General features: G+C 50.5%; 2 protein-coding genes across 3 annotated transcripts in view; one reads left to right on the top strand and one right to left on the bottom strand.

The window, feature by feature from the left end:
* LOC115078384 overlaps positions 1-21,663 on the bottom strand; it is a 187,186-nt gene that overhangs the window by 62,255 nt on the left and 103,268 nt on the right. The window lies entirely within an intron of this gene.
* LOC115077989 (alpha-2-macroglobulin-like protein 1) overlaps positions 1,037-21,663 on the top strand; it is a 55,082-nt gene continuing 34,455 nt past the window's right edge. For both annotated transcript variants that reach the window (XM_029580504.1, XM_029580503.1), the window contains exons 1-11: positions 1,037-1,173; positions 2,345-2,528; positions 2,635-2,794; positions 8,630-8,682; positions 9,148-9,168; positions 9,843-9,996; positions 10,358-10,442; positions 11,507-11,633; positions 12,627-12,741; positions 19,708-19,817; positions 19,957-20,121. In XM_029580504.1, coding sequence (XP_029436364.1) covers positions 1,103-1,173; positions 2,345-2,528; positions 2,635-2,794; positions 8,630-8,682; positions 9,148-9,168; positions 9,843-9,996; positions 10,358-10,442; positions 11,507-11,633; positions 12,627-12,741; positions 19,708-19,817; positions 19,957-20,121 — 1,245 coding nt within the window. In that variant the 5' untranslated portion in view covers positions 1,037-1,102. The remainder of the gene's footprint in view (positions 1,174-2,344; positions 2,529-2,634; positions 2,795-8,629; positions 8,683-9,147; positions 9,169-9,842; positions 9,997-10,357; positions 10,443-11,506; positions 11,634-12,626; positions 12,742-19,707; positions 19,818-19,956; positions 20,122-21,663) is intronic.

Below are 21,663 nucleotides of genomic sequence, written 5' to 3'. Positions count from 1 at the left end.
AGAACAGGTACAGCACAGGCAGCAGCAGTGCAAGCTTCACACACATACAGAGCAGCACCCAGAACAGGTACAGCACAGGCAGCAGCAGTGCAAGCTTCACACACATACAGAGCAGCACCCAGAACAGGTACAGCACAGGCAGCAGCAGTGCAAGCTTCACACACATACAGAGCAGCACCCAGAACAGGTACAGCACAGGCAGCAGCAGTGCAAGCTTCACACACATACAGAGCAGCACCCAGAACAGGTACAGCACAGGCAGCAGCAGTGCAAGCTTCACACACATACAGAGCACCACCCAGAACAGCTACAGCACAGGCAGCAGCAGTGCAAGCTTCACACACATACAGAGCAGCACCCAGAACAGGGACAGCACAGGCAGCAGCAGTGCAAGCTTCACACACATACAGAGCAGCACCCAGAACAGGTACAGCACAGGCAGCAGCAGTGCAAGCTTCACACACATACAGAGCAGCACCAGAGCAGGTACAGCACAGGCAGCAGCAGTGCAAGCTTCACACACATACAGAGCAGCACCAGAACAGGTACAGCACAGGCAGTAGCAGTGCAAGCTGCCCTCTTTTGAAAGTGAATGCATTCCTGGGAACGTTTACTTCACAACACTAGAGATGCACTGCAGTTCCCCTTTGGAGACCTGAGGAGGGAAATGAGAGGAAGTGGTATGGGGGAGGACTCTTTCCATAAAGTGTGTCCTATCTCTCCAGGGCCACTTCTCAGCTTTCTGGGATGCACAATCTCCTGGGCAGAGCTGGGGAGGAGAGCAGGGGAGTAGGGGGAGATTATTGAAAGATACAGAAAACCTGAAGTGATAGAGTTTGGCTGCAGGCAATTGATGAGTTAGTTATTCTGTTTAACTGATGTTGAAATTCTGTCCTTTCACCTCCCACGTTCCCCTCCCCATGAACCTTGAAACCATCCAACTGGTATGTGAGCAAATATTTGGCTTAATGAATGGACTCAGGTCATTTGCCCTGGCAGCTGGGGGTGGCTGGGTATATTAAGGAGCCCTCTTGGTGACCCTCTGGTCCAGACGTCTCTGGAAGACAGGCGAGGCCATTCCTGCTCCCTTCCCTTCCCCAGGATGAGGATCCCAGCCTTCATCCACTGTGTCCTCCTGCTCCAGCTAGCGGCTGCAGGATCAGCAGCAGAGCCGTAAGGAACAGAGATTTGTTTGCAGGATTGCGTGTAACTGCTGGGGAGGAGTTGAACCATTAAACACCAGCACGCTTTTACACTCCTAAGCCCTCCGGGGTATCCAATGCTACATGCAAATGCTTTCCCATGGTAAAACGAGGCGCTAGGGCAGATTGTGCGCCCTTAGCAGCTCCTCCGCAGAGGGTGCCCAGGAGAGGTGGCAGGCAGTGTGGGTTAGGAAAACGGACACTCAATTTTACCAGCAGCGCACTTTTTTAAAAATTTCTTTTAGGGTTCTCCTTTTCCACTTCCTCCAACTTAATATCACCATTATATTAAGAAGGAAGAAGTACAGAAAAGCAGTATATTACGCTTTTTGCACACTTTTTTGGCTCCTCAAGAATTAACGTATGATCCAGGGCAGGCATTAATTTTGTAGAGTGACCGCAGGGGAGTCACTTTATCTCCCTGTGCCTCAGCTCTAATCCCCAGCTCTGTCACTGACTCTCTGTGTGTGACCTCAGGAGAGTCACTTTATCTCCCTGTGCCTCAGCTCTGTCACTGACTCTCTGTGTGTGACCTCAGGGGAGTCACTTTATCTCCCTGTGCCTCAGTTCTAATCCCCAGCTCTGTCCCTGACTCTCTGTGTGTGACCTCAGGGGAGTCACTTTATCTCCCTGTGCCTCAGCTCTAATCCCCGGCTCTGTCACTGATTCTCTGTGTGTGCCCTCAGGGGAGTCACTTTATCTCCCTGTGCCTCAGCTCTAATCCCCGGCTCTGTCACTGATTCTCTGTGTGTGACCTCAGGGGAGTCACTTTATCTCCCTGTGCCTCAGCTCTAATCCCAGGCTCTGTCACTGACTCTGTGTGTGACCCCGGGGGAGTCACTTTATCTCCCTGTGCCTCAGCTCTAATCCCCGGCTCTGTCACTGACTCTCTGTGCGGTCAATGCAATAAATGAGCATGGAAAACAGGCACTTAGTGCTAAGTGCCCGCTTTCCTAATGAGCCCAGGCACTTCCCCTGGGTGCATGATTCAATATTTATATGAGGGGTCACGCTGCCAAGGAGAGGTGACTGTCAGCGGGTTAGGACAATGAATGCTCCTTAATTCAGCGTCTGTTTCCCTAATCTTCCACCGGCACTTTTTTTTTTTTTTTTACCTTTTGGTTCCTCTTCTCCTCCTGCAGTTATTATGCGGTGGTCATCTCAGCTGAGTTGCGCTCCCCTGGCACAGCACACGTCTGCCACTACTTTACAGGCTTCTCAGAGAAGGTGGACGTCTCCCTGACCCTGATCCTGCAGGCACAGAACATCACCATCCTGACGATGACCGTGGAGGACTCCAAATCGCTCAGCTGCTCCCCCTTCCCGGTGGGTCTGGTAGAACAATCTCAACATCCTGATCAAACCTTGGCACCCACTGCTCCCCTTGCACCCCTGTGAAATGGCGTTCAACCCTCTGGCCCTTTTCTTCCAGGTGCCATCCCCCTCTGCGTCTGAAGAGGTTGGGTCCTTACAGGTGGAGATTCACGGAGACTCCATACACTTCAATAACAGCAAGAAGATCCTGGTGAAAATGAAAGAGAAAAGCACATTTCTGCAGTCAGATAAAGCTATTTACAAGCCTGGCCAGAAAGGTACTCACCATTTATTAGGGATGTGAATCGTGTCCTCGATCGTCTTAACGATCGATTTCGGCTGGGAGGGGGAGGGAATCGTATTGTTGCCGTTTGGGGGGGTAAAATATCGTGAAAAAATCGTTAAAAATCGTTAAAAATCGAAAAATCGAAAAACCGGCACACTAAAACCCCCTAAAACCCACCCCCGACCCTTTAAATTAAATCCCCCACCCTCCCGAACCCCCCCCCCAAATAACTTAAATAACCTGCGGGTCCAGCGGCGGTCCGGAACGGCAGCGGTCCGGAACGGGCTCCTGCTCCTGCATCTTGTCGTCTTCAGCCGGCGCCATTTTCCAAAATGGCGCCGAAAATGGCGGCGGCCATAGACGAAAAAGATTGGACGGCAGGAGGTCCTTCCGGACCCCCGCTGGACTTTTGGCAAGTCTCGTGGGGGTCAGGAGGCCCCCCACAAGCTGGCCAAAAGTTCCTGGAGGTCCAGCAGGGGTCAGGGAGCGATTTCCCGCCGCGAATCGTTTTCGTACGGAAAATGGCGCCGGCAGGAGATCGACTGCAGGAGGTCGTTCAGCGAGGGTTCCGGCGCCTCGCTGAACGACCTCCTGCAGTCGATCTCCTGCCGGTGCCATTTTCCGTACGAAAACGATTCGCGGCGGGAAATCGCTCCCTGACCCCCGCTGGACCTCCAGGAACTTTTGGTCAGCTTGTGGGGGGCCTCCTGACCCCCACGAGACTTGCCAAAAGTCCAGCGGGGGTCCGGAAGGACCTCCTGCCGTCCAATCTTTTTCGTCTATGGCCGCCGCCATTTTCGGCGCCATTTTGGAAAATGGCGCCGGCTGAAGACGACAAGATGCAGGAGCAGGAGCCCGTTCCGGACCGCTGCCGTTCCGGACCGCCGCTGGACCCGCAGGTTATTTAAGTTATTTGGGGGGGGGGTTCGGGAGGGTGGGGGATTTAATTTAAAGGGTCGGGGGTGGGTTTTAGGGGGTTTTAATGTGCCGGCTCACGATTCTAACGATTTATAACGATAAATCGTTAGAATCTGTATTGTATTGTGTTCCATAACGGTTTAAGACGATATTAAAATTATCGGACGATAATTTTAATCATCCTAAAACGATTCACATCCCTACCATTTATTTATCATTCACATTTATAAAACTGCCCCGCCAACACGTGCTCCACTCCTGTATCCCTGCCCCCATCCCCTGCTCCCTCCAGTCCTAGAGGTGACAGGCTCTGTATCCCTGCCCCCATCCCCTGATCCCTCCAGTCCTAGAGGTGACAGGCTCTGTATCCCTGCTCCCATCCCCTGCTCCCTCCAGTCCTAGAGGTGACAGGCTCTGTATCCCTGCTCCCATCCCCTGATCCCTCCAGTCCTAGAGGTGACAGGCTCTGTATCCCTGCTCCCATCCCCTGATCCCTCCAGTCCTAGAGGTGACAGGCTCTGTATCCCTGATCCCTCCAGTCCTAGAGGTGCCAAGCTCTGTATCCCTGCTCCCATCCCCTGATCCCTCCAGTCCTAGAGGTGACAGGCTCTGTATCCCTGCTCCCATCCCCTGATCCCTCCAGTCCTAGAGGTGACAGGCTGTATCCCTGCTCCCATCCCCTGCTCCCTCCAGTCCTAGAGGTGACAGGCTCTGTATCCCTGCACCCATCCCCTGATCCCTCCAGTCCTAGAGGTGACAGGCTCTGTATCCCTGCTCCCATCCCCTGATCCCTCCAGTCCTAGAGGTGACAGGCTCTGTATCCCTGCTCCCATCCCCTGATCCCTCCAGTCCTAGAGGTGACAGGCTCTGTATCCCTGCTCCCATCCCCTGATCCCTCCATTCCTAGAGGTGACAGGCTCTGTATCCTGCACCCATCCCCTGAGCCCTCCAGTCCTAGAAGTGACAGGCTCTGTATCCCTGCTCCCATCCCCTGCTCCCTCCAGTCCTAGAGGTGACAGGCTCTGTATCCCTGCTCCCGTCCCCTGATCCCTCCAGTCCTAGAGGTGACAGGCTCTGTATCGCTGCACCCATCCCCTGATCCCTCCAGTCCTAGAGGTGACAGGCTCTGTATCCCTGCCCCCATCCCCTAATCCCTCCAGTCCTAGAGGTGACAGGCTCTGTATCCCTGCTCCCATCCCCTGATCCCTCCAGTCCTAGAGGTGACAGGCTCTGTATCCTTGCTCCCATCCCCTGATCCCTCCAGTCCTAGAGGTGACAGGCTCTGATCCCTGCTCCCATCCCCTGATCCCTCCAGTCCTAGAGGTGACAGACTCTGTATCCCTGCTCCCATCCCCTGATCCCTCCAGTCCTAGAGGTGACAGGCTCTGTATCTTTGCTCCCATCCCCTGATCCCTCCAGTCCTAGAGGTGACAGGCTCTGTATCCCTGCTCCTATCCCCTGAGCCCTCCAGTCCTAGAGGTGACAGGCTCTCACCCCCTGATCCCTCCAGTCCTAGAGGTGACAGGCTCAGTATCCCTGCTCCCATCCCCTGCTCCCTCCAGTCCTAGAGGTGACAGGCTCTGTATCCCTGCACCCATCCCCTGATCCCTCCAGTCTTAGAGGTGATAGGCTCTGTATCCCTGCACCCATCCCCTGATCTCTCCAGTCCTAGAAGTGACAGGCTCTGTATCCCTGCTCCCATCCCCTGATCCCTCCAGTCCTAGAGGTGACAGGCTCTGTATCCTTGCTCCCATCCCCTGATCCCTCCAGTCCTAGAGGTGACAGGCTCTGATCCCTGCTCCCATCCCCTGATCCCTCCAGTCCTAGAGGTGACAGGCTCTGTATCCCTGCTCCCATCCCCTGATCCCTCCAGTCCTAGAGGTGACAGGCTCTGATCCCTGCTCCCATCCCCTGATCCCTCCAGTCCTAGAGGTGACAGGCTCTGTATCCCTGCACCCATCCCCTGATCCCTCCAGTCTTAGAGGTGATAGGCTCTGTATCCCTGCACCCATCCCCTGATCTCTCCAGTCCTAGAAGTGACAGGCTCTGTATCCCTGCTCCCATCCCCTGATCCCTCCAGTCCTAGAGGTGACAGGCTCTGTATCCCTGCATCCATCCCCTGATCCCTCCAGTCCTAGAGGTGACAGGCTCTGTATCCCTGCACCCATCCCCTGATCCCTCCAGTTCTAGAGGTGACAGGCTCTGTATCCCTGCTCCCTCCAGACCTAGAGGTGACAGGCTCTGTATCCCTGCACCCATCCCCTGATCCCTCCAGTCCTAGAGGTGACAGGCTCTGTATCCCTGCTCCCATCCCCTGATCCCTCCAGTCCTAGAGGTGACAGGCTCTGTATCCCTGCTCCCATCCCCTGATCCCTCCAGTCCTAGAGGTGACAGGCTCTGTATCCCTGCTCCCATCCCCTGATCCCTCCAGTCCTAGAGGTGACAGGCTCTGTATCCCTGCTCCCATCCCCTGATCCCTCCAGTCCTAGAGGTGACAGGCTCTGATCCCTGCTCCCATCCCCTGATCCCTCCAGTCCTAGAGGTGACAGGCTCTGTATCCCTGCCCCCATCCCCTGATCCCTCCAGTCCTAGAGGTGACAGGCTCTGTATCCCTGCACCCATCCCCTGATCCCTCCAGTCCTAGAGGTGACAGGCTCTGTATCCCTGCTCCCATCCCCTGATCCCTCCAGTCCTAGAGGTGACAGGCTCTGTATCCCTGCTCCCATCCCCTGATCCCTCCAGTCCTAGAGGTGACAGGCTCTGTATCCCTGCTCCCATCCCCTGATCCCTCCAGTCCTAGAGGTGACAGGCTCTGTATCCCTGCTCCCATCCCCTGATCCCTCCTGTCCTAGAGGTGACAGGCTCTGTATCCCTGCTCCCATCCCCTGATCCCTCCAGTCCTAGAGGTGACAGGCTCTGTATCCCTGCTCCCATCCCCTGATCCCTCCAGTCCTAGAGGTGACAGGCTCTGTATCCCTGCCTCCCATCCCCTGATCCCTCCAGTCCTAGAGGTGACAGGCTCTGTATCCCTGCCCCCATCCCCTGATCTCTCCAGTCCTAGAGGTGACAGGCTCTGTATCCCTGCTCCCATCCCCTGATCCCTCCAGTCCTAGAGGTGACAGGCTCTGTATCCCTGCTCCCATCCCCTGATCCCTCCAGTCCTAGAGGTGACAGGCTCTGTATCCCTGCACCCGTCCCCTGATCCCTCCAGTCCTAGAGGTGACAGGCTGTGTATCCCTGCTCCCGTCCCCTGATCCCTCCAGTCCTAGAGGTGACAGGCTCTGTATCCCTGCTCCCGTCCCCTGATCCCTCCAGTCCTAGAGGTGACAGGCTCTGTATCCCTGCTCCCGTCCCCTGATCCCTCCAGTCCTAGAGGTGACAGGCTCCGTATCCCTGCACCCATTCCCTGATCCCTCCAGTCCTAGAGGTGAGAGGCTCTGTATCCCTGCTCCCATCCCCTGATCCCTCCAGTCCTAGAGGTGACAGGCTCTGTATCCCTGCTCCCATCCCCTGATCCCTCCAGTCCTAGAGGTGACAGGCTCTGTATCCCTGCTCCCATCCCCTGATCCCTCCAGTCCTAGAGGTGACAGGCTCTGTATCCCTGCTCCCATCCCCTGATCCCTCCAGTCCTAGAGGTGACAGGCTCTGTATCCCTGCTCCCATCCCCTGATCCCTCCTGTCCTAGAGGTGACAGGCTCTGTATCCCTGCTCCCATCCCCTGATCCCTCCATGTCCTAGAGGTGACAGGCTCTGTATCCCTGCTCCCATCCCCTGATCCCTCCAGTCCTAGAGGTGACAGGCTCTGTATCCCTGCTCCCATCCCCTGATCCCTCCAGTCCTAGAGGTGACAGGCTCTGTATCCCTGCACCCATCCCCTGATCCCTCCAGTCCTAGAGGTGACAGTCTCTGTATCCCTGCTCCCATCCCCTGAGCCCTCCAGTCCTAGAGGTGACAGGCTCTGTATCCCTGCTCCCATCCCCTGATCCCTCCAGTCCTAGAGGTGACAGGCTCTGTATCCCTGCTCCCATCTCCTGCTCCCTCCAGTCCTAGAGGTGACAGGCTCTGTATCCCTGCTCCCATCCCCTGCTCCCTCCAGTCCTAGAGGTGACAGGCTCTGTATCCCTGCTCCCATCCCCTGATCCCTCCAGTCCTAGAGGTGACAGGCTCTGTATCCCTGCCTCCATCCCCTGATCCCTCCAGTCCTAGAGGTGACAGGCTCTGTATCCCTGCTCCCATCCCCTGCTCCCTCCAGTCCTAGAGGTGACAGGCTCTGTATCCCTGCTCCCATCCCCTGATCCCTCCAGTCCTAGAGGTGACAGGCTCTTATCCCTGCCTCCATCCCCTGATCCCTCCAGTCCTAGAGGTGACAGGCTCTGTATCCCTGCTCCCATCCCCTGCTCCCTCCAGTCCTAGAGGTGACAGGCTCTGTATCCCTGCTCCCATCCCCTGATCCCTCCAGTCCTAGAGGTGACAGGCTCTGTATCCCTGCACCCATCCCCTGATCCCTCCAGTCCTAGAGGTGACAGGCTCTGTATCCCTGCTCCCATCCCCTGCTCCCTCCTGTCCTAGAGGTGACAGGCTCTCTATCCCTGCATCCATGAGGGAGTGAGATTGATCCAATACAAGCTGTTTGTGTCTTTACAGCATCCACTATGTGGGATCTGTGTGGTTGCTCTGTTAATTTGTACTGTCTTGATGAAGTTGGTAGTGCCTTCTTAAAGCTTGTGTCATATGAGATTGTGTTAGTCCAATTAAAACATCTCACCTACAGCTTGTTTTCTGATCTTTTAATTTCTATTTGAAAAATGAAATATATGTGTAAGAAAAGGAAGAATTTTGTTTGAGAACAGGTAATGATATGCTTGTGTTAATAACTATATATATATATATATCCATATGTAAATTTCAGTGCAATTTCGAGTTGTGACCTTGGATGACAACTTCCTGCCGGACAGCCATGAGGTAAGGCAGGGGAGAGTGGAGCTTGCACTGGAAGAGCTGCAAAGTGCAGATGTGAGGCTAAGAGAAAGTACGGAGAGGGGAGCTCTATTGCCAAATTTATAGACTGCAGAAAACAATTAAGAAAAACAGCAGCCAAACGGATGTGCATACGCCTGGCTGTTCTGTGGTTGGGAGTAGAGTCCCCTTCCCCTGTGTCCTCTCTGGCACTCAGGACATTTCCACCCCTCCACATCTTAGATTCAGGGATAAAATACCTAAGCCTGGAGCAGCTTTCCCTTCTCCTGCCCCTCCCTGAATGCTGCTCGTATTAGTGGGAGGGGGCAGGGATCATGGGGACCTGTGGTCACCCTCTCCCTCCCACTTTGCACTCCAAGCAGTAACAGTCAGCCCCATGTAAAATCCTTCCTTGCACTGAGGCAGATTACCTGCTAATATTTTTCTCTCTGTGCTCTCTTATTATTTCAGTATCCAGTGGTGGAGCTGCAGGTGAGTGCTTCCTTATTTTAACCCCATTCTGGATTAGGTTTTGAAGTCCTGCTGGGCACTACAGTGCAAGCCCAGATGAGACCATGTTCACTCAATACCAGGCTGTACTGGTGCAATAGGTGAGGGAGTTTCCTGTCCTGAAGAGCCTAATTATTCAAGTTTCAGACATTCAGAGGAAGGCACTTTGGCAGCCCCTAGAATTTGCAGGACAAAACATTCATTAGCCTTGCAGAGGCCATCTCTATCCCACCACCTTTCAGCAATGGGCATCATGGCAGGGAGAACCTGATGGCCCTGGGAGTAGAGAGCTGTGTGTGAGGAGCTCGCTCTGGGTCTCCCTGGCTGGGACAGGGGATTGGGGTATGCTCCCTAAAACCTGGAAACAGGATACTCCTGATGCCCACTGGGGCAGTTTGAGGTATCAGTCAGGCTGTTTGCCTTGCACTGCTGGGTGTCAGGGTATCCAGGTGGGAGTCCCTTCTGGTTTTAGTTCACAGCATGCAGGGAGCTGTAGTTTCTGCTTTGCCTTGGGGGTTGGGGTGAGGTTCAGAGCTACAGATCCATGCGTACAGCAGGATAGGATGACACCTAGGTTATAGGGTCAATATGCCTCAGACTTGTGGCTTTCTCCCTCCCTTCAGAACAGAGAGCTAATCCCTTTCCTTTAATTCAAGGACCCCAACAATAACCGGATTGCCCAGTGGGTGAATGTTATCCCGCGACAGGGCATCGCTGCCCTCTCCTACCAGTTGTCCTCTGAGCCTGCCCTGGGGCACTACACCATTAAAGTGGGCAAATACAGCAGCACTTTCTCCGTAGAGGAGTACGGTAAGAAGCAGGGAACATGGGAGAAAGGGTTTGCTATCCAGTTCCATGGGTTCCACACCCAGCTTGAGCTACAGCTGCAGTTAATGGGTGCATAGACCCAAAAGCTGCTCGTGCACTGACACCTAGTGGCTGATGTGGGAAGTAAATCTGTAGAGACCTGCACATTGCTCTCAGTCCCAGCCATCACTGGCTCAGGCAGGCAGCACAGGCTGGGAAAATGTGCAGATCTCAGGCAGGTTTTGTAGGAAGAGAACCAGGGGTGAGATCTCAGCTTCGAGGAGGGAGGCGGGGATAGAAAGTCATAATTTTTCTATCGGACAACTGGAGACATCTGAATAAACTGATTCTCTTCCCTCCCCAGTTCTGCCGACATTTGAGGTTCTGATTAAACTCCCCAAGGTGGTGACGCTTTTGGATAAGAGCTTCCAATTCAGAGTGTGTGCCAAGTGAGTTTGTCATCATTGAGGAATAACCCTCCTCCTCCAGCAAGCATGGGGTGTGGCAAGTGAATTTGTCATCATTGAGGAATAACCTTGTCCCCTCCTCCTCCAGCAAGCACAGGGATGTGGCAAGTGAGTTTGTCATCATTAAGGAATAACCCTCCTCCTCCAGCAAGCACAGGGTGTGGAAAGCAGAAGTGGAATCTGCTCTTGTTCGTGCTTTAAAAGCTGTCAGAGGCCACAAGGATGACATCTCCTGCTCTCTGGCAAATAATGGAAATAATAGAAGCCACTGAGGCCTGGAGAGAGAGCAGAAAGAGTCCCTGAGACTGAGTCCTACTTCAAGAATAACCTAAAATCTATATAGCAAAAAAAAACAAAACCAAACATTCATAGTCCAACCAAAAGTGGATTAAATTGGAGAATATGGAGTGGATTGGAGGAAGACAAGACGGGGGTCTGGGTCTAGAGCTGTAGCCAATTGAAAGCCAAAAATGAGCAGATTTGCTTTGAGTTGGTCCCCAAAAACCCTACCCTGCCAGCCTGGATATTTCTTCTGATTACTCAGCACAAAATCTGATACAAGGACATCCTTCAGCCTGCAAGGACTGCACTGGGCTAGAAGGATTGCTTATAAGATCCCCGTGGCATCCATTACTCAGTTTAAGCACTAAACTTACACTCCCCTCACCCAGGGATTCCTTCCAGGTAAGGAGAATTGCTCCAGTGTGAGCACTGTTTCACAGGTACCAAGGTAAACCCAGGAGTGAATCAGCCAAACCCAGTCATCAGGAGCCCTGCTCGTTCCATATTAGCTCAGCCCTGCTTTCTACCTTGTCTTAAATCCTTTTGAACGCTGGGATACAAAACTGCAAAGATGGGCAGACATGGGGGAAGGATGAGATCCTCACTCGTTCTTTCACTGCCCAGCAAGGACCCTGCAGTTCTGGCTGCCGCCACCTGGTTTGGCCCACGGGCTCATAGTCCCAGGGTGGTTTCCTGGACCCTCACAGTACAGGGGTCTCTGCCTGTTCACGGGTGCTTCTGCTTTCTCTTCTCTCTGAACTCAGGTACACCTATGGGAAATCAGTCGCTGGGAAGATGGAAGCCAGCCTGTGCCGGATGGCTTTCACCTACAGCTGGATTGCTGCTGATTCACCACCAGGGAAGGATCGTTGCCTGAATTTAAGCGGCTTGGTGAGTAAGGGTGAGAGGGGGTGCTGGGCAGTCTTCTGCAAATCTCCACCCCCGGCCAGGTGACCATAGCTTACTTCCCTCCTCTTAGGTGAGGATTTTAAAATGAAGAGCAGAGACCTCCATTTCCTCTTCTGTATTGCCTTGGCTAACACAACTGCATTTTTGGTTGCCTGGGGGAGGGGGGATTATTGTACTTTATGGCCATTAGTAAAATAAATGTATCTAAAACTTAACCCAGGATATGAACCTAGAGTGGTCCTCACTCAAAGTCTTTTTCACAATGAAATGGTAGCAGATCAGCTTTATGTCTGTTCTTTACTGTAAACATTATTTAAATTGTTTCAGTGCAACATCAGCAGAAAATTCCAGGTCCACAACAACTGTCTTCTGTACAAAACTGCAAATGAATTCAACATATGGGTCCCCTTAATTCTGTAGCAACAGATCTTGAGCAAAGCGATTCCATTATTGTAATTCACCTTAATGCATCAACGCTCACCACTTACAGGATTAAACCAATCTTTCAGGATCCAGATGTTGAGCTGTCATGAGAGCACCTAACTACTGTCCCGAATCCCTGCATGTAAATGTAATGCTCACATACAGAGCTTCATTACCCCCTCCCCCTCCCCCGCTAACTCCTGCATATCTCGATACTTCCAGCCTTTCTTTTTAATTTAGCTTATTTTAGAAGCTCTGACCTATTTGAAGTTTTGCTGTGTTTTATTTTGACTGTTTTTATTTATTATTTTTTATAATGATACCTGTTTTTTACTTTTATTATTTTTATGATCTAGATCTTCGTTTTATTATTTGATTTTGTTTTGTTGATTTGTTGTGCTGATTATCATGATTGTGTATGTTATCTTGTTCATCACCTAGGCCTTCTGTGTTATGCGATTCACACCTTTTAGCTGAGTGTCAGGGTCCCGAGGCTCCAGGCCATTCCTGAATGAAGGGATTCTCCCTGCTGTGTTCCCTCCCTCTCTCCAGGTGGATCACACTGGCTGCTTTTCCGCTGAGGTCAGCACTGAGGCCTTTAACCTGACGAGCATGAGATACGACATGAGGCTGCAGGCCAAGGCCTCCCTGGAGGAAGAAGGAACAGGTGCCCAGATTACGTGGCAGGGACTTGTGACTGCTCACAGGCTGAGATCCCTTAATTATTTGACAGAAATGATTAGGAAAACCTCAGAAATCAATCGTCACCTCCTCCTCCACCCTCCCATCCAAATCTGCCATGAAACTGGTTGGGGGAAGACAGAAACATAGAAACAAGACGGCAGAAAAAGACTGCATGGCCCCGGCATCCCATCCCTCCCTCCCTGTACTTATCCCCTCCCCACCACCTCCACTAAGCGAGAGGAGGGAGAGCCTCAGACGCTGCCTCAGTGTGGGAAGGTGGGGCGGTGCCTGAGAGGCAATACAGGGTCCCCGGGGGCAAAATGCTTTTAATGATAAATCAGAGTAAACGAATATACGGAATCAGCTAAAATCCCAAGTCCCCGGTACTAACGTTTAGTGAAAGAGCGAGGTTACCACAAGCCCATGAACAGAGAGAGGAGCAGATCAGCTGCAGAGAGGCCTTGTTGGACTTCATTCACACATTTCTGTCCCAGTCACGGTGCTCCAGCACTGCAAATGGATCCAATTACTCACGAGAGAGAACTCACCTACAGCTTATCCCTTCCTCCTACACATTGCTGAGGATCCTCTGTGCTTATCCCAGGCTTTACCCCTCACTCCCTCACCTCTGAGGATCCTCTGTGCTTATCCCAGGCTTTACCCCTCACTCCCCCACCTCTGAGGATCCTCTGTGCTTATCCCAGGCTTTACCCCTCACTCCCCCACCTCTGAGGATCCTCTGTGCTTATCCCAGGCTTTACCCCTCACTCCCCCACCTCTGAGGATCCTCTGTGCTTATCCCAGGCTTTACCCCTCACTCCCCCACAGCTAAGGATCCTCTGTGCTTATCCCAGGCTTTACCTCTCACTCCCCCACCTCTGAGGATCCTCTGTGCTTATCCCAGGCTTTACCTCCCCCACCTCTGCTGATCCTCTGTGCCCGTCCCAGGCTTTACCCCTCACTCCCCCACTTCTGAGGATCCTCTATGCCCGTCCCAGGCTTTACCCCTCACTCCCCCACCTCTGAGGATCCTATGTGCCCGTCTCAGGCTTTACCCCTCACTCCTCCACCTCTGAGGATCCTCTGTGCTTATCCCAGGTTTTACCCCTCACTCCCCCACCTCTGAGGATCCTCTGTGCCTTCCTTTCTGTGAATAAATAAGAACATAAGAGCATAAGAAAATGCCATACTGGGTCAGACCAAGGGTCCATCAAGCCGAGCATCCTGTTTCTAACAGTGGCCAATCCAGGCCATAAGAACCTGGCAAGTACCCAAAAACTAAGTCTATCTCATGTTACCATTGTTAATGTCAGTGGCTATTCTCTAAGTGAACTTAATAGCAGGTAATGGACTTCTCCTCCAAGAACTTATCCAATCCTTTTTTAAACACAGCTATACTAACTGCACTAACCACATCCTCTGGCAACAAATTCCAGAGTTTAATTGTGCGTTGAGTAAAAAAGAACTTTCTCCTGATTAGTTTTAAATGTGCCCCATGCTAACTTCATGGAGTGGCCCCTAGTCTTTCTACTATCCGAAAGAGTAAATAACCGATTCACATCTACCCATTCTAGACCTCTCATGATTTTAAACACCTCTATCATATCCCCCCTCAGCCGTCTCTTCTCCAAGCTGAAAAGTCCTAACCTCTTTAGTCTTTCCTCGTAGGGAAGTTGTTCCATTCCCCTTATCATTTTGGTAGCCCTTCTCTGTACCTTCTCCATCGCAATTATATCTTTTTTGAGATGCGGTGACCAGAATTGTACACAGTATTCAAGGTGCGGTCTCACCATGTAGCGATACAGAGGCATTATGACATTTTCCGTTTTATTCACCATTCCCTTTCTAATAATTCCCAACATTCTGTTTGCTTTTTTGACCGCCGAAGCACACTGAACTGACGATTTCAATGTGTTATCCACTATGACACCTAGATCTCTTTCTTATGTTGTAGCACCTAATGTGGAACCCAACATTGTGTAATTATAGCATGGGTTATTTTTCCCTATATGCATCACCTTGCACTTATCCACATTAAATTTAATCTGCCATTTAGATGCCCAGTTTTCCAGTCTCACAAGGTCTTCCTGCAATTTATCACAATCTGCTTGTGATTTAACTACTCTGAACAATTTTGTGTCATCTGCAAATTTGATTATCTCACTCGTCGTATTTCTTTCCAGATCATTTATAAATATATTGAAAAGTAAGGGTCCCAATACAGATCCCTGAGGCACTCCACTGTCCACTCCCTTCCACTGAGAAAATTGTCCATTTAATCCTACTCTCTGTTTTCTTTTAGCCAGTTTGCAATCCACGAAAGGACATCACCACCTTTCCCATGACTTTTTACTTTTCCTAGAAGCCTCTCATGAGGAACTTTGTCAAACGCCTTCTGAAAATCCAAGTATACTATATCTACCGGTTCACCTTTATCCACATGTTTATTAACTCCTTCAAAAAAGTGAAGCAGGTTTGTGAGGCAAGACTTGCCCTGGGTAAAGCCATGCTGACTTTGTTCTATTAAACCAGGTCTTTCTATATGTTCTGTGATTTTGAGGTTTAGAACACTTTCCACTATTTTTCCTGGCACTGAAGTCAGGCTAACTGGTCTGTAGTTTCCCGGATCGCCCCTGGAGCCCTTTTTAAATATTGGGGTTACATTTGCTATCCTCCAGTTTTCAGGTACAATGGATGATTTTAATGATAAGTTACAAATTTTTACTAATAGGTCTGAAATTTCATTTTTTAGTTCCTTCAGAACTCTGGGGTGTATACCATCCGGTCCGGGTGATTTACTACTCTTCAGTTTGTCAATCAGGCCTACCACATCTTCTAAGTTCACCGTGATTTGATTCAGTCCATCTGAATCATTACCCATGAAAACCTTCTCCATTACGGGTACCTCCCCATCATCCTCTTTAGTAAACACCGAAGCAAAGAAATCATTTAATCTTTCCGCGATGGCCTTATCTTCTCTAAGTGCCCCTTTAACCCCTCGATCATCTAACGGTCCAACTGACTCCCTCACAGGCTTTCTGCTTCGGATATTTAAAAATAAATTTCCTGTGAGTTTTTGCCTCTACAGCCAACTTCTTTTCAAATTCTCTCTTAGCCTGTCTTATCAACGTCTTACATTTAACTTGCCAACGTTTATGCTTTATCCTATTTTCTTCTGTTGGATCCTTCTTCCAATTTTTGAATGAAGATCTTTTGGCTAAAATAGCTTCTTTCACCTCCCCTTTTAACCATGCCGGTAATCGTTTTGCCTTCTTTCCACCTTTCTTAATGTGTGGAATACATCTGGACTGTGCTTCTAGAATGGTATTTTTTAACAATGACCACGCCTCTTGGACATTTTTTACTTTTGTAGCTGCTCCTTTCAGTTTTTTTCTATTTTTCTCATTTTATCAAAGTTTCCCTTTTAGAAGTTTAGCACGAGAGCTGTGGATTTGCACACTATTCCTCTTTCAGTCATTAAATCAAATTTGGTCATATTATGATCACTATTGCCAAGCAGCCCCCCCACCGTTACCTCTCTCACCAAGTCCTGTGCTCCACTGAGAATTAGATCTAAAATTGCTCCCTCTCTCGTCGGTTCCTGAACCAATTGCTCCATAAAGCTATCATTTATTCCATCCAGGAACGTTATCTCTCTAGTGTGACCCGATGATACATTTACCCAGTCTATATAGAAACATAGAAACATAGAAATGACGGCAGAAGAAGACCAAATGGCCCATCCAGTCTGCCCAGCAAGCTTCACACACTTTTTCTCTCATACTTATCTGTTTCTCTTAGCTCTTGGTTCTATTTCCTTTCCACCCCCACCATTAATGTAGAAAGCAGTGATGGAGCTGCATCCAAGTGAATATCTAGCTGATAAGTTAGGGGTAGTAGGGGTAGTAACCGCCGCAATAAGCAAGCTACACCCATGCTTATTTGTTTTACTCAGACTATGTTATACAGCTCTTATTGGTTGTTTATCTTCTCCCCTGCCGTTGAAGCAGGGAGCTATGCTGGATATGCTTGAAGTATCAGTTTATTCTTCTCCCATGCTGTTGAAGCAGAGAGCCATGTTGGATATGCATCGAAAGTGAAGTATCAGGCACATTTGGTTTGGAGTAGTAACCGCCGTAACAAGCCAGCTACTCCCCGCTTTGTGAGTGTGAACCCTTTTTTCTTCTCCCCTGCCGTTGAAGCAGGGAGCTATGCTGGATATGCGTGAAGTATCAGTTTTTTCTTCTCCCCTGCCGTTGAAGCAGAGAACTATGCTGTATATGCATAGAAATAGAAGTAACAGGCTTATTTGGTTTGGGGTAGTAACCGCCGTAACAAGCCAGCTACTCCCCCCTTTGTGAGTGCAGATCCTTTATTCCACATTTCCTCTTGCTGTTGAAGCTAGAACGATGTTGGAGTCACAGTAAGCATGTGTACGTTTATTGAATAAGGGTATTGTCTCCAGGCAGTAGCCATCATTCTGGTGAGTCACCCACTCTTCATTGGCGGCCTCTTGACTTTATGGATCCACAGTGTTTATCCCACGCCCCTTTGAAGTCCTTCACAGTTCTGGTCTTCACCACATCCTCCGGAAGGGCATTCCAGGCATCCACCACCCTCTCCGTGAAGAAATACTTCCTAACATTGGTTCTGAATCTTCCTCCCTGGAGCTTCAAATCGTGACCCCTGGTTCTGCTGATTTTTTTCCTACGGAAAAGGTTTGTCGTTGTCTTTGGATCATTAAAACCTTTCAAGTATCTGAAAGTCTGTATCATATCGCCTCTGCTCCTCCTTTCCTCCAGGGTGTACATATTTAGATTCTTCAATCTCTCCTCGTACGTCATCCGATGAAGATCCTCCACCTTCCTGGTCGCCCTTCTCTGTACCGCTTCCATCTTGTCTTTGTCTTTTTGTAGATACGGTCTCCAGAACTGAACACTACTCCAGGTGAGTCCTCACCAAGGACCTGTACAAGGGAATAATCACTTCCCTTTTCTTACTCGATATTCCTCTCTCTATGCAGCCCAGCATTCTTCTGGCTTTTGCTATAGCCTTGTCGCATTGTTTCGCAGACTTCATATCATTAGACACTATCACCCCAAGGTCCCTCTCCTGCTCCGTGCACATCAGCCTTTCCCCCCCCCCCCATCGAATACAGTTCATTCGGGTTTCCACTCCCCATATGCATGACTTTGCACTTCTTGGCATTGAATCTCAGCTGCCATATCTTCGACCACTCTTCCAGTTTCCTTAGATCCCGTCTCATTCTCTCCACTCCTTCCGGTGTGTCCACTCTGTTGCAGATCTTAGCGTCATCCGCGAAAAGACAAACCTTGCCTTCTATCCCATCCGCAATGTCCCTCACAAAGATATTGAACAGGACCGGGTTAATTGGGGTAATTGAAGTCTCCCATTATTACTGCACTACCAATTTGGTTAGCTTCCCTAATTTCTCTTAGCATTTCACTGTCCATCTCACCATCTTGACCAGGTGGACGGTAGTATACCCCTATCACTATAGTCTTCCCCGACACACAAGGGATTTCTACCCATAAAGATTCAATTTTGCATTTAGTCTCATGCAGGATGTTTATCCTGTTGGACTCTATGCCATCCCAGACATAAAGCGCCACACCTCCTCCCGGGTGCTCCTCTCTGTCATTGCGATATAATTTGTACCCCGGTACAGCACTGTCCCATTGGTTATCCTCTTTCCACCATGTCTCTGAGATGCCAATTAAGTCTATGTCATCATTCACTGCTAATCATTCTAATTCTCCCATCCTACTTCTTAGACTTCTGGCATTAGCATACAAACATTTCAAAGTTTGTTTATTGTTTGTATTATCATTCTGCTTTTTAATTGATAGGGATAAGTTAGAATTTTTTAGCTCAGGTGAGTTTTTAGTTACAGGCACTTGGACTACTTTTCTAATTATTGGAACCTCACTGTCGGGATGCCCTAATTCTAATGCATCATTAGTATCCTTTAAAGATACCTCTCTCCGAACCATGAGCTGCTGAGCGACTGTCGGCTTTCCCCTTTGTTCTAGTTTAAAAGCTGCTGTATCTCCTTTTTAAAGGTTAGCGCCAGCAGTCTGGTTCCACCCTGGTTAAGGTGGAGCCCATCCCTTCGGAAGAGACTCCCCCTTCCCCAAAAAGTTCCCCAGTTCCTAACAAAACTGAATCCCTCTTCCTTGCACCATCATCTCATCCACGCATTGAGACTCCGGAGCTCTGCCTGCCTCTGGGGACCTGCGCATGGAACAGGGAGCATTTCAGAGAATGCTACCCTGGAGGTTCTGGATTTAAGCTTTCTACCTAAAAGCCTAAATTTTGCTTCCAGAACCTCCCTCCCACATTTTCCTATGTCGTTGGTGCCCACATGTACCACGACAGCCAGCTCCTGCCCAGCACTGTCTAAAATCCTATCTAGGTGACGCGTGAGGTCCACCACCTTTGCACCAGGTAGGCATGTTACCAGGCGATCCTCACGCCCACCAGCCACCCAGCTATCTACATTCCTAATAATCGAATCACCAACTATGACGGCCGACCTAACCCTTTCCTCCCGGGGAGTAGGCCTTGGGGAGATATCCTCAGTGCGAAAGGACAATGCATCCCAGAATGCCTCTTGTCATTCCTGTGCCTTACCCCTCCATATGACATGAGAGGGTAGTTGCTCACTGAGAGGAAGCCTTTGCTGTATAATCTTTTGAGAAGACCCTGTGCCCAACATTTCCCTTCTGATGATCACTGCCTTTGTGACTCCCAGCTCTGATCTGCTCAGTTTACTCCTTACAAATGATTTTCCCTGCATAATTGGAGACTGAAAGGTGTAAATGGATTACAGAGGTCAGGATGTGCACATTACGTAGAAAAGAAAGTATCAAGCTGGCAAATGTGTTTCAGAAGCAGATTCCTTATGTCTGCAGGTCTCTCTTGCTAGGAGTGAAGCTGTCTGCATCCAAGAGCTGTCCCATCTCCTCTCAGATCACAACAATCACCTTCAAAGAGACGCGCTCTTCCTACAAAGCTGGGCTGCCCTTCACTGGCACGGTGAGATCAAGCCCTAACTATCCAGGGAGGAAGAGGCAGTCTCTCACCTGCACCTGGCAGGTCTCCTTCCTTCTCTGTAACTCTCTCTCGGTCTCTGCCCTATTCATTTTTACCAAGTTTGATTTTCCTCCCTCATTAGATGGAGCTCAAGAATGCTGATGGCTCTCCAGGAAAGAATAAGAAAATCTACCTCTTTGTTACCTACCATGACATCAGCGAGAACCAAACCTACGTCACCGATGAGACAGGAAGGGCAGACTTCACCCTGGACACATCACACTGGGATGCACGGGTTTTCCTGAAAGTGAGTCTTTGAACAAGGAAGAGAAAGCAGCAACAAAACAGTCAGTACCTGCAGGATCCTACAGCACAGGAGACGCTGCCCTCCCCTGTATCTAATGCAGGTTTCTGGGAGTCCCTGCAGGATCTCACAGCACAGGAGACACTGCCCTCCCCTGTATCTAATGCAGGTTTCTGGGGGTCCCTGCAGGATCTCAAAGCACAGGAGACACTGCCCTCCCTTGTATCTAATGCAGGTTTCTGGGAGTCCCTGCAGGATCTCACAGCACAGGAGACACTGCCCTCCCCTGTATCTAATGCAGGTTTCTGGGGGTCCCTGCAGGATCTCACAGCACAGGAGACACTGCCCTCCCCTGTATCTAATGCAGGTTTATGGGAGTCCCTGCTGGATCTCACAGCACAGGAGACACTGCCCTCCCCTGTATCTAATGCAGGTTTCTGGGGGTCCCTGCAGGATCTCACAGCACAGGAGACACTGCCCTCCCCTGTATCTAATGCAGGTTTCTGGGGGTCCCTGCAGGATCTCACAGCACAGGAGACACTGCCCTCCCCTATATCTAATGCAGGTTTCTGGGGGTCCCTGCAGGATCTCACAGCACAGGAGACACTGCCCTCCCCTGTATCTAATGCAGGTTTCTGGGAGTCCCTGCAGGATCTCACAGCACAGGAGACACTGCCCTCCCCTGTATCTAATGCAGGTTTCTGGGGGTCCCTGCAGGATCCTACAGCACAGGAGGCACTGCCCTCCCCTGTATCTAATGCAGGTTTCTGGGGGTTCCTGCAGGATCTCACAGCACAGGAGACACTGCCCTCCCCTGTATCTAATGCAGGTTTCTGGGAGTCCCTGCAGGATCTCACAGCACAGGAGCCAATGCCCTCCCCTGTATCTAATGCAGGTTTCTGGGGGTCCCTGCAGGATCTCACAGCACAGGAGACACTGCCCTCCCCTGTATCTAATGCAGGTTTCTGGGGGTCCCTGCAGGATCTCACAGCACAGGAGACACTGCCCTCCCCTGTATCTAATGCAGGTTTCTGGGGGTCCCTGCAGGATCTCACAGCACAGGAGACACTGCCCTCCCCTGTATCTAATGCAAGTTTCTGGGAGTCCCTGCAGGATCTCACAGCACAGGAGACACTGCCCTCCCCTGTATCTAATGCAGGTTTCTGGGAGTCCCTGCAGGATCTCACAGCACAGGAGACACTGCCCTCCCCTGTGTCTAATGCAGGTTTCTGGGGGTCCCTGCAGGATCTCACAGCACAGGAGACACTGCCCTCCCCTGTATCTAATGCAGGTTTCTTGGGGTTCCTGCAGGATCTCACAGCACAGGAGACACTGTCCTCCCCTGTATCTAATGCAGGTTTCTTGGGGTTCCTGCAGGATCTCACAGCATATGAGACACTGCCCTCCCCTGTATCTAATGCAGGTTTCTTGGGGTTCCTGCAGGATCTCACAGCACAGGAGACACTGTCCTCCCCTGTATCTAATGCAGGTTTCTGGGAGTCCCTGCAGGATCTCACAGCATAGGAGACACTGCCCTCCCCTGTA

Source organism: Rhinatrema bivittatum, chromosome 16, assembly GCF_901001135.1.
Source record: "Rhinatrema bivittatum chromosome 16, aRhiBiv1.1, whole genome shotgun sequence".
Classification (NCBI taxonomy): Eukaryota; Metazoa; Chordata; class Amphibia; order Gymnophiona; family Rhinatrematidae; genus Rhinatrema; species Rhinatrema bivittatum.
Note: the sequence above shows the minus strand (reverse complement) of the source record. Positions and strands in the feature narration are given on the sequence as shown.